Below are 12375 nucleotides of genomic sequence, written 5' to 3'. Positions count from 1 at the left end.
TCAGGAGGGTAAGACACAAAAAGAAATTTCTCAAAGAGCAAGCTGTTCACAGAGTGCAGTTTCAAAGCACATCCACAAAAAGTCTGTTGGAAGGGGGAAATGTGGCAGGAAACGCCGCACAACCAAGAGAGATGACCGCAGCCTTAACAGCATTGTGAAGAAGAGTCGCTTCCAGAATTTGGGGCATTGATGCAGTAATCCGTGCAAAAGGATTCCCAACCAAGTACTGAGTGCATTAATGGACATTTTCAAATGTTTGATTTTGTTTTGCTGTTATAAATCTTTTTTTTTTTTACTTGTTCTGAGGAAATATTCTAATTTTTTGAGATAGGATTTTTGAGTTTTCTTAAGCTGTAAGCCATAATCAGCAATATTAAAATAATAAAAGGCTTGCAATATTTCAGTTGATTTGTAATGAATCCAGAATGTATGACATTTTTGTTTTTTTAATTGCATTACAGAAAATAAAGAACTTTATCACAATATTCTAATTTTCTGAGACAGTCCTGTATATATTGCCTTTTAATTGATTTGATTACTTTAAAACATTCAGCCGTTTTTACATGAATATTGTTGCAAATTACCCTCAGGGTTTCTTGGTTGTTCAGTACAAATTTCAACCTTATTCAGTGAAGAAAAGCAACTGGCGACACTCCGAATACATAAAGATTTCCAAAAATGATGAAATTTCACTCTGAGGGCCAACCTTATAAAATTCATAACTAAAAAATAATTTGGAGTAGGGCTGTATTGTGCAAGGACCCATGAATTTTAACAGAAGTTGTTGCTTTATTCTTTTATGCATGTTTTTTTATTCCTCATACTTGAGGAAAAAAAATCATTGATTGGTATAGACCCTGGCAAAACAGTAAAATAAATAAATATAATGATATCCATACCATGATCATTTTAAAATATTTTTCAACTAAAAAGAGAATGATGAAAAAAAGATTTTTTCCACATCATTCCGGCCTGAAATACTCTAAAAGTAACCAGCCAATAGACTGAAAACATTAATGTTAAACTCTCTTCAACTCAAAGGATCTAATCTTCAGGCACATCAAAGGAAATTAGATTTACTCCCAATTTTAAATGAGTGGTCGTGGTAGAAGAGGACTTTGAATGGAAAATTAGGAACGTCTATCTCAAGACCAATTTCTCTAATAAAGTCCAGGTTGAGCAGCATTGTTTGTTTAAAGTCCCAAAGACATAATTGGCGTCTTTCCCTCCTCTGCTACCTCCTCTGCTACCTCCTCTCTGGGGCTCAAACCAATCTAGCCCTGACAGAAGGCTCGACAACAAGTTGATTAAAAATCCAACTCAGCCTGTTTCCCCTTTTGGCAAATCCACTGATTTTGCTGTCCTTTCCAAAGCCCATTAGGAGCCACCTTCTTGGCAGATAACAGACAGCAACAGTTTTTTTCCCCCTGTATGACTGGTCTGTGCGTGAGGGAGGGCTGTATAATACTCTGAGGTAAGAGGGGGTTGGTTCAGCACATTGTTGCCATATTTTCTGTTATTGTGCTACTGAGCAAGGCAGTTTAACTGCCAGGCTGGTTGGTGCGCTGCCCGTTGGCCATAAGAAGAGGCTGCAGTTGTGCCGGGACTCCACGTAGGACCAAGAGTGAGTCTGTAAGTGTTAGACGTTGCTGAAAATACCCACATTTGCTCACTTAACCTTTTCCTTTCAAAAAATGCAATAAAAAGGAAATGAGTCCTTGTGAAAGTACAAATGACTTGCTATTTTGGATTGAGGATAAGAAAGTTTCCCATTCTAATGCAACAGGTAAGCTGGAGGCATTTAAAATGTGTAAAACATAAGTGAGGACCTCTGGCAATGTGCAAAGAGAAAAATCTTTCCAGACCACCTTGAAGAGACAAATTTCCTATTAAAAACCCATTTCAGGTATTAAAAAATGCCACAGGCTAGAAAGCAGGACGTTTAATAAAAAGAAATATCTGCAATGCATGGCAAGAATGACAAATTACACTGCAGCAGTGCGATCAGTAAATCTCGCTGAAAAACCTCAAAACCTCAAAACTCATTAATCCTATATGATGCATTGCAAGGCCTCCACGTGCCACAGCTAATTTTTCAGAAGTCATACTTTTTTCATTTCTAGAAAGATTTTGGGATTAACAGAGCCAAGGAAATGGTTATTAAAAGAGGAATCAATCATTTTGCTTAAATCCACTGACCCCAGAAAAGCCCACATCTTTCTGTCTCTGCTTAAACTGGCGGTGTTTGTTGTCCATCAATCTGAGATATTGCCCAGATTTAAAAAGGTGCAATTTGTAATTACTGGCCACATGCACATCTAAGCAAACAACAACATAACTGGGGTGCTACAATTACACCAATTCAAAAAAAATAAAAACAAATATGTGATGCACTCGGGAAAATGAAGCTGAGCTACCTGGTTGCTAGGCTACACTGACACTTCGCCCTAGCCTACCCATACCCAGTATTTCACCTTGACACTCATCAAGGTTGTGTACAGTTCGACACACAATATACCTGCAAGACAGAAGACTTCCCAAACAAACATTAAGACCTACACCTGAACTGAGATTCAGAATTCAAGAGACTGTTGCAGTGGACGTTCCCTGGAGAGCCTTATCTCCATCCAGGGAGAGACTACCTGCTCATCAGAGCACACAGAGAGCAACAGCCCAGCAGAGAGGAGTCACAGGCTGAAGCAATGTGGAGTCGAGAATGGGGACAACGAGGATTGCTTGCTCAGTCCAGTATGTTTTCATGCAACTAGGTCTCTTTTCTCCATGCGCTTTGTTAAGCAAGTATTCTCTGCTGGGAAGACGGTAAATGTCCCGGGACAGTGCAACTAGGGTTGTCAAAATATCAATACTCAAAAAAGTATCGATACTAAAACGTTGTATCCGGATACAATACTCATTATCAAAAGTATTGAGTATCTGAAGCTTGTTATCATAGTTACAGTTTCTTTTTGCACAACTGTTTTTTATTATAAATATTTAACCCGTGGTTCTGTTAATTTTTACGTGTTGCATTTTTCTTGTTAATAAAAATATTTCTGTTAAATTTTGCAGTCTTTGTTTTTAATCCTTGTGGTATCAAAAATGGTATCGAGTATCGAATATTTTCCTGAGTATCGGTATCGAGTTGAAAATTGTAGTATCATGACAACCCTAAGTGCAACATTGACTCACTATCAACAGTTTGGGCTGGGGCTAGTATGCTAATTTCAGTAGCTATCTCTGCAACATAATATATAGACATCTTTGACATAACATCAACACTGTCACTTCTCTACAATCTGCTGGAAAAACTAAGAATCTGGCTACATCTTACAAATTGCACCTTTAATGCACCTGTGAAAGAGTTGTGGCATTTAAATCATAAAAATATATATATTTTTAAGTTAAATGTATTATTTACTTTATTTTCTGCCAAACCGTCTCTCATCATCACTTCTTTTTTGCAAATTCAACTTCACACAAAAGCCAAACCTGTAAGAGGGTTGAATGAATTAACCACCACAGTGGTTCCAGTGAGGCATTAATGAGGTAGCCATTTTTAGCTGTGATCCTTTTTTTTCTCAGCTCAGTGGAATAAAGTAATATCACAGAAGCAGCACCAGAGCAGACTGTCCCTCACAGCTTTCATCATGTGCCTATAAATGTACGCTTTCCCCATAAGAGAGAATCATTTTATTACCTGCAGGCAGACCACAGCGAGGCGAGAATTGTGTGAATATCCACCTTACAACAGCGCATCATCCTGGCAAATTCCTATAGTCTTTGTCAGACGATGTGTACAGCCTGTGTGTCTTTTTTTTTTAAAGAAAAAGAATAATAAAGAAGCAATACTGAAGTCTGCTCGAAGCAGAGAAAGAAGCAATAGGAGTCTGAAACTATGCTGACAAACACAAGCAAGACAGTCATCAAAGATCTCCCGAATCAAACCTTTTGCCATGTTAAGACGCTGAAGTTGAGGTTCTGAAGTTGTTTACACATGGAGGGACATGAATAGCAACTCCAAGTTTGTGACATGGAGAGTCAACAAACTTTAAAAAACCTATACTTTAAACTTATTCTGTAAAGAAGTTTGGAAGCATATTTCTATAGGATAAGATAGGACACCGCTCCAAAACTGTACGTTCACCCCACCATTGAAATGTATGTGGCTTTCAAAGATCCCTTTATCTTAGAAAGAAACTGTAAAAATAGGCATGATCATATCGAAATTTGAACTTTCTGACAGTTCTTGAATATACTAAAGGTTACAAAACTTTCCATTACAAAAAGTGACCATAGCAAAGCTTAAAATTTTGATATTTCTGTCAAAATAACTTTAATGTACAGGTCTCATTTAAAATATCACCAAAATACACACAGAATAACTAGATCCTGTTAAAAACATTAAATTCTGAACTCCTCAGCAACACCATGAAGCCATAATTGATTCTTCTGAGGTGAACGGTCATGTGACAAATATTCACTGAAATTAAGCCAGAACTGCAGGCTGTTTACACAGAGCTGAGAGGAGAGGACAGGAGAAGTTGCAAGTAGAGGTTGTAAAAATACAAATAGTTCAACATGTATAGTATGTGGAGACCCAATTTTCCTCCCAAATATTCATGACACTTGGAACATAAATATAATACAACTTATAAATAATATTTATTCCAATTTTTTTTGTTAATAATTTATCAGAAAAATTCAACTTGTGTTTTGTATTTTTATGATTTATGTCATTAAACTGTATTATTCTGCAAATAATATATTTTTGATGTGTGTTGTTCCCATTTCTAGCAATGATTATAGATTTGCATTACTTATTCATTGCATTGAAATACAAAGCCACAGCCCTGAAACAGCTTAGGGTTCAGAGAGTTAATTTGCTTTTTAGAGCCCCAAAATCACCACTAATATGATGTTTTACTTTGCTGTTGTTTGTTATGAAATGGTGAAGTTTTACCAACAGCACTTCTCCATATTTCCTCTTTCACATGGCGTCCTACTCGTCTGGAAAAAAGCTCCAGAGGTAGAAACAGTGACTAAGGACTTCACTAACATAATGCATGATAATGGCTGAAGAGTTTCATGTTTTCAAGAAAGATTGAGTCCATGCAGGAGGAGGTATGAATTCACTTAGTGTACCAAGACCCTGTCATCTCTAATGTAACACACACGCACGGCGGGCACTGATTGAATTACACTTAGGCTAAATAAATTAGTCGCTCTAAATTAGACTCAAGCACAATATGTTCTAGTGAGACTAAATTGTTCTGGTGGGTGGTCCTGGTTGTGTAACAGATGGGCTACAACAGAGCGAGACAACAAGCCATCACCATTCAGCTAAACTCCAAATCTTTATTAAAATATGGGCCCCCTGAGTGAAGCATAACAACACTGTAGTATTTTACTTAACAACGGATTTGAGGTAATTGTACTTAGTCTTATTTTTCAAGCCAATTTATACTTCTATTCCACTACATTTATGAGGGAAATATTTTACTTTTTACCTCATAAAAAATTAAGATTCAGACAGCTTTAGTTACTTCACAATATTATTACATTCAGAAAATAACAGAAAAGATTTGTAATAAATTTTATTTATTCATTTATTTTTAATCATTTTAAAGTTTTTACAGTTTATACAATTGATAGGAATTTTTTTTATAAAAAATAATTGATCAAATATATCAATTGACATGAGAAAAAATATTTATTTTTTTGATTGGAGAAAAAAAAACACAAAAAAGATTTAGCAAAAATAGTAAGTAATGCCATCACAATTATAATATATTATGAATTATAATTTTGACGGCATTACTATTTTTGCTAAACAATTAACTGATTATTGGAGAAAACAATTAGCAGATTAATCCATAATGATTCAAATAATAATCAATTAGTTCAAATTGAGCTCCACCTCAACCAGCTAAAATATTGAAAATCATACTTTTAAATTAATGGATGAGTAATAATAATCTAATTATACAAAATATAATAGCATAACAGTCAAAGTGGACATTTTTTTAAATATACGTTACATACAATTTCTTGATTATAATGACATACTTTAACTTAAGTTACATTTTCACTGCAAGATTTTGTGGTAGTACTACTTTTACTTGAGTAAATGTTCTGAATTCTTCCTCCACCACTGTCATTTTCTGAACAAAATACATGTCCTGCAGTTGAGTGATGACTCATACCTAGCATACTGTGTTGTGTGTCTGTCTGTTTCTCATGACTGAAGAAATAAGGTGCCACTACTCATAGTCTCTTCAAGTAGCCAGAGGGAGATGGAGGTGAAGGACAAGAGCTCTGAGCTGGCGAGGAGGAGCTCAGCATCACTCTTTGTACACTTTCAAGAGGAAAACTTTCCAACAACACTGTTAAGTATTTGCAGATGATAGCGGTCGTTTACACACACCTGCAGCATCTTGGGCAGGGGCCAAATGTGCACTCTGCTGCTCTCACTCTTGCAGGTAAATTAAAGCACCGATATGTACAATTCTGAAATTGACTGCAGTCATTAAATATTCACCAGCACACTGCACATTTGCACCGGTGAGAGACACTGTGCTTCACAGGAGACTACTGGAATACTAAAACCCATTTCCCCCTCCACACTAGCTTTTGGCAGCAGAGCCAGAAGCAAGAGAAAATAACAAATTCACCCTGAAATGTGACAGGAAAGAAAAAACTCCTTATTGTATTTCTTATTACACAGTGGACATGATCCTCCTGTTTAGTATGTGGCTCCATCATATGGATGCCACCTTGATCAATAGTAAATAAACAAATAAATATGGCCATAGAATAAATAAGTATGGCTCAGAAAATAAATCCTTAAGAAAATATATAAGGCAATGCATATCTCAATAAATGTAAACATGAATATATAAATGAGTCAACATAGTTCAATAAATAATAAATTAATAAATAAGTTTTCATTTACAAAATGTTTTTTTTTTTTTAAAAAGGACCATTTTTATTTCTTTCAGGGAATTTGCATTTCATAATTTCACATTTATTTATTTCAGGAGACTTTAAGTTGTATAATCACACATTTATTTATGTATTTTAGGTGATATATTCCATAATTACACATTAATTTATTTCGATGAATTTATATTTCATAATTACACATTTATTTATAATTTATTTTAGCGGCCTTTTACTTCATAAATCCACAATCCACAATTTATTTCAGAGAACTTACATTTCATAATTAACTTATTTAATTCAGTTGATTTCTTTCATTATTACATATTAATTTATTAAAGATTAATTTATTTCCTAATGTTACATTCATTTAAGTCTTTATTACCATTTCCTCTTTTTTAAATTAATGGGGCGTGGTTAATATAATATATTATAAAAAATGCACTGTGAAAAGTACCCATTTAATATCGACTAAAATCATATTCCATAGAATCAGAGAAACCATTTTACACTTCCACAGTCCACATCTCCACCGTTAAATGAGCACTCAGGTTGATTAGCTATATGAATGTGGAGTAATTAAAATGTAATGAGAAACTGAAGTCATGCTGGCATTCCTCTCAGGTTTCACTAACAAGCCAGAAAGGTAAATTAACACCTCTGATAGACAGAATGGATGGACATTTCATCAGGGACACAACTCCCTGTATAAGTATTGACTCTTCAAGGAAGCCTAATGAATGGGTAGAGGAACCAATCAGTCCAATCAGAGACACAAACAGCGATACCTGTAGATCGGGAGTCATTTATTGTAAAGAAAAGCCATGAACAATGGACCTACCGTGTGCCATCAGCCTTCCAGCTGACTTTGTATGGATTCTGTTCCAGGAACCGAAGGTTTTGTCTGTCCATGGAGACGGGCTGAGCGCCAGGAAAACCAGACCTGCAACAACAACGGACACACACATCTTATATTTTGTGCTTCTAACTGACATTTATTCAGACTGTAACGACTTCTGCAAATAATCCATTTCCTGCCTAACCCTCACCAGTATCCAGTTCATCAGTCTGACCTATTAAAAGGAATATGGGAATCTATCAGTATCTGCGTGCATATTGTCCAATACACACCAGTGTAATTTATTTTTTATTTTTTTACAAAGCATATAATGCAGAAAATGTTGCTTGGGGTGATTTAGAAATACTGTTAGCTATTTATTTAATTTTTTTATTGAAAAAAGGGTCAGCGATTGACTGATGGTAAACATACAATACAGATGTTTATTTATTTTATTTATATTTACTTTTTTCTGACTTGTCACTGATAGAATTGATTGTAAAATAATTTTAAAAAACCCACTTTGATTGCTTTTCCTCAACAACCAGATGTGTGTCTCTGTAATCCTTATTTTAATTAAATTAAAATAAATGGAAGTTTCAGAGCCACCAAATTCAATTTTATAATATTACATAAAGTTTAAACTTTATCGGAATTCAGTTCAAAACTAAAGTAATGAATTCCATTTCAAATTATGCTATACCTATTCAATTTCAATACAATTAACAAAGTTGAACTAACAAAAAAAAAATAATAATGAAATTCAGATTCAGTTTCTAGTGCTATAAATGAGGTGACGGGTATGAAGCTGAATCCACTAATAATCAAAGTGGAGCAGTTTGCAATGCTGTGATGTATTTTAATTGCATCTTTTTACAGTTTTGTATGTGTACCTGTTCTGTTTGGATTTAGTCGAGATAAGCTCTGTGAAAAATGTTTTAATTGTCCGCATTATTTATTGGTAATCTGCCATTTTGTGAGCAATTTAAGCTGGCACACGCTGCATGTGCCGTATTGTGTGCCAGCTTCAAATGGACTGCAAACTATACCCAACTGAAACAAGCCAGCACTTTGGTCCTAAAGTGCACTCTGAGTGCTTAAAAGTCACTGCAGTCTGCAGGAACAGGAACTGCACTTACACTTTACTAAAGTTACTTTTAGCTGCTTCATAAAAACCTTTTATGTCTTGCACTGTCCTTAGATTTTTTGACGCCAGAGTTAAACTTTAGGACCATATTAAGACCAAGAGTTTTATGCATGCCGGCCCAAAAAATCCCTCTGCAGAAGTCAATGTGAAAAGTCACATGTGCTCATACTTACTAGATAAATAACTACATGTTGATCTAATAACCAGCATTGGATAACATTAGCTTAAAAAGTGCCTTGTTATGTTGCCAAAAAAAAAAAAAAAAAAGTAACTCCGATTACTTTTGCTTTACCAAAACTGAAAACCTCCCTGCACATTTATTAACTTTAGGAGACTTTATGTAATAATTGCACATACATTTATTTCAGGGGACTTTATTTATAATTCCACATTTATTTGTTTCCGTGCATTAATTTCATAATTCCACATTTATTTATCTAAGGGGAAGTTTTTTTATAATGCCACATTTATTTATTTATTTCAGCTGATTTATTTTATGATTCAACAAAAACTGCCCAAAATTTTGCATTGAAATGAATGGGACGGCCGAAAGAAAATGAGCAAAAAAGAACATTAATTGAAGATTTTCAGACGTCTACTTCTCCGGCATAATTTCACCTAGAGACTCCATTTAAACTTTAAACAGTAGACACAAGTCTTGTGTATTGGTGTATTACTTTGCGTTTCGATAGGTCATATAGTTTTTTATCAATCCCTGTTCAATGACCATGATCATTTTTGGAGAAATTCTGAGATTATAATGGGTGTGTATTGCACGGAATGTTCGTGTCAGAGTGTGTGATGTCATCGCTCAGAGTGTAGAGGGAGAGGTAAAACTGTCAAAAAATAAATTTGAAAACTGCACTCCAAGCCGCAAATTCCACTCTACAGAAATAATTTATACATAGAAATGTAGGAAAATTTGTCTTCTCACTCACAATCCTCTGGTAAAGCTGTCAGAGTTATAGTTTGGGCATACGACGCAAAGATGCGCCACCAAAACCACCAACAGCCTCATTGGGTCCCATATTAAAAACGCAGGAAGATTTCGGAAAAAGTGAGATTTAACTGTTCTTTTAGATCGCTCTAACAAAGCTATTTTTTCATTTTTCTTAAAAAAAAAACATATGTAGAGGTTCAGGAAGAACTCAGGACGCTCAAAGTGAAGTCGGATCAATGATAGGTATTATGGTTTTGCCAAAATTGCTTTCTGTTCGAGGCCAGAAATTTCACTCTGCCCACCTCTGGCTGCTTTCACTCTACCAGAAGATTCCACAGCTGTTAATTCCGTTGATTGCTCTGCTCTGATTGGTCGACCCCAACGCTTTGATGATTTGATGTGATTACAGTTACAGATACACGCAGGCACACACACACACACTGGTCATTTAATGTAATAACAGTTAAAGATACACGCACACACACACACACTGGTCATTTAATGTAATAACAGTTAAAGATACACGCACGCACACACATACTGGTCATTTAATGTAATAACAGTTAAAGATACACGCACGCACACACACACTGGTCATTTAATGTAATATCAGTTAAAGATACACGCACGCACACACACACACTGGTCATTTAATGTAATAACAGTTAAAGATACACGCACGCACGCAAGCACACACACACACACACTGGTCATTTAATGTAATATCAGTTAAAGATACACGCACGCACACACACACACTGGTCATTTAATGTAATATCAGTTAAAGATACACGCACGCACACACACACACTGGTCATTTAATGTAATAACAGTTAAAGATACACGCACGCACGCAAGCACACACACACACACACTGGTCATTTAATGTAATATCAGTTAAAGATACACGCACGCACGCACACACACACTGGTCATTTAATGTCATAACAGTTAAAGATACACGCACGCACGCAAGCGCACACACACACACACACACATATGCGCGCGTAAGCGCGCACACTCCTCCAGATACAAATGTTTCACACACACACACATTTTGAGGTTAAAGGTCATAGGTTGCTGTATAAATAAATACTTGAAGAGGAATGTTTGTTGTAGGTGTGCTCCTTGTATATTATATAGTATCATAACATTACTAGTATTAATTGTTTGAAATCTCTGAAGAATCTCATCATAGTGTACACACACACCGGCAGTAGCCCCCGTGGCCCTTTCAAAATTTCCCCCAGAGGAAATTTTCTAGTTTGAAAATGCAATTACCGGTAAATACTGATTACTTGAATAAAACAACTAACACATCATGTTACATGTACAGCAAGAAAGTATAGTTAATAAGTATCATGTCACCCCACACACTGCTCATTGCAGAAGCAGATAGGATCCCTTATAGGTAGAACAACAACTTTGGAAACAGCAGGAAATGGTAATAAGAGCGTGGACTGTTCCTGCTGCTGTGACAGGACGCAGCAGCAGAGCTAACTCTCTGCAACTTCTTTGAAAAAAGAAAAAAAAGCTACAGCAGCATATTTCTCCAGAAAATAAATATCTATTCCTGACTCTGCCAACTGTCTGAAAGTGTCAAAAAAAAAAAAGCTGATTTACGACAAATGAGTCACTCACAACACAGCCCAGCACGCCCACATATATGTGTACGCAGGGACCCACACAGCCTCCCAGAGGCGTGTGAGGAGGGTAAAAGGGATGTGCTTACTTTTCCCACTCGGCCATCCCCTGACACATTCTTTGCATCTCTCCGAGTTTGGGTTGCGTGGTGACCTGTGTGACGCCTTTCACCGAGATGCCTTCAAGGAATACTGCACCCTGGGAGGGGAAAAAAAAGAAGAAAAACACAAGGTTGAACTTGGACTGAATTTAAAGAGACACTCATACCCTCCTACACATACAAGAAAAACATTTTAAATCCCTGAGATACTTCTCGAGCAGCTGCTTCTCTGCTTTCTGAATCCCTGTGTGCGGAGACAACAGGTAGACACATTATACATCCAGTTATTCTAATTATTTTATGCATCCACCTTAATAAACCCTCGATCCTCTGCTTCATCTCCCAGGAAGCCGTTTCCTCTCTCAGTGCCTTCACCCTTGCACTCCTGTTTATGCAGAAATCGTTTGTCTGCTTTAAGAGAAACACAGACGACATCTATCGCTCTCCTCTTTCTACTTAGAATGATTCACCTCATTTCCTAATCGCACCTATTCCTCTTTTGACACGACCTTTTCTCCCTCATTCTGCAGACGAGTCTCGTTAACTGGAACATTATGATAATATACCCCAGTTAGACCTGAAACAGAGGTGGCATGATAATATACGTCACCCCAAGTGCCATTAGTGAACATGCTTAAGTATGAGAGGATCCGGAGAGAAGAGGAAACGCCATTTAGGTCATATTAATCTTGAGGTTTGACGTTCAGGCATGAGGGTTAATAATAAGCTCTGACAACTAAACCGGAATAAATTGCACAAATTCAAAA

General features: G+C 36.2%; 1 protein-coding gene across 1 annotated transcript in view; it reads right to left on the bottom strand.

Annotated features, from left to right (window-relative positions):
- Positions 1-12375, bottom strand: part of rngtt (RNA guanylyltransferase and 5'-phosphatase) — a 128189-nt gene that overhangs the window by 99988 nt on the left and 15826 nt on the right. The window contains exons 7-8 of the mRNA XM_059356476.1: positions 11597-11706; positions 7781-7882 (exon numbers count right to left, since the gene is read on the bottom strand). Of these exons, the coding sequence (XP_059212459.1) occupies positions 7781-7882; positions 11597-11706 (212 nt within the window). The remainder of the gene's footprint in view (positions 1-7780; positions 7883-11596; positions 11707-12375) is intronic.

Source organism: Centropristis striata, chromosome 18 (genome assembly GCF_030273125.1).
Source record: "Centropristis striata isolate RG_2023a ecotype Rhode Island chromosome 18, C.striata_1.0, whole genome shotgun sequence".
NCBI classification, from domain to species: domain Eukaryota; kingdom Metazoa; phylum Chordata; class Actinopteri; order Perciformes; family Serranidae; genus Centropristis; species Centropristis striata.
This window is presented reverse-complemented; position numbering and strand designations above follow the sequence as displayed.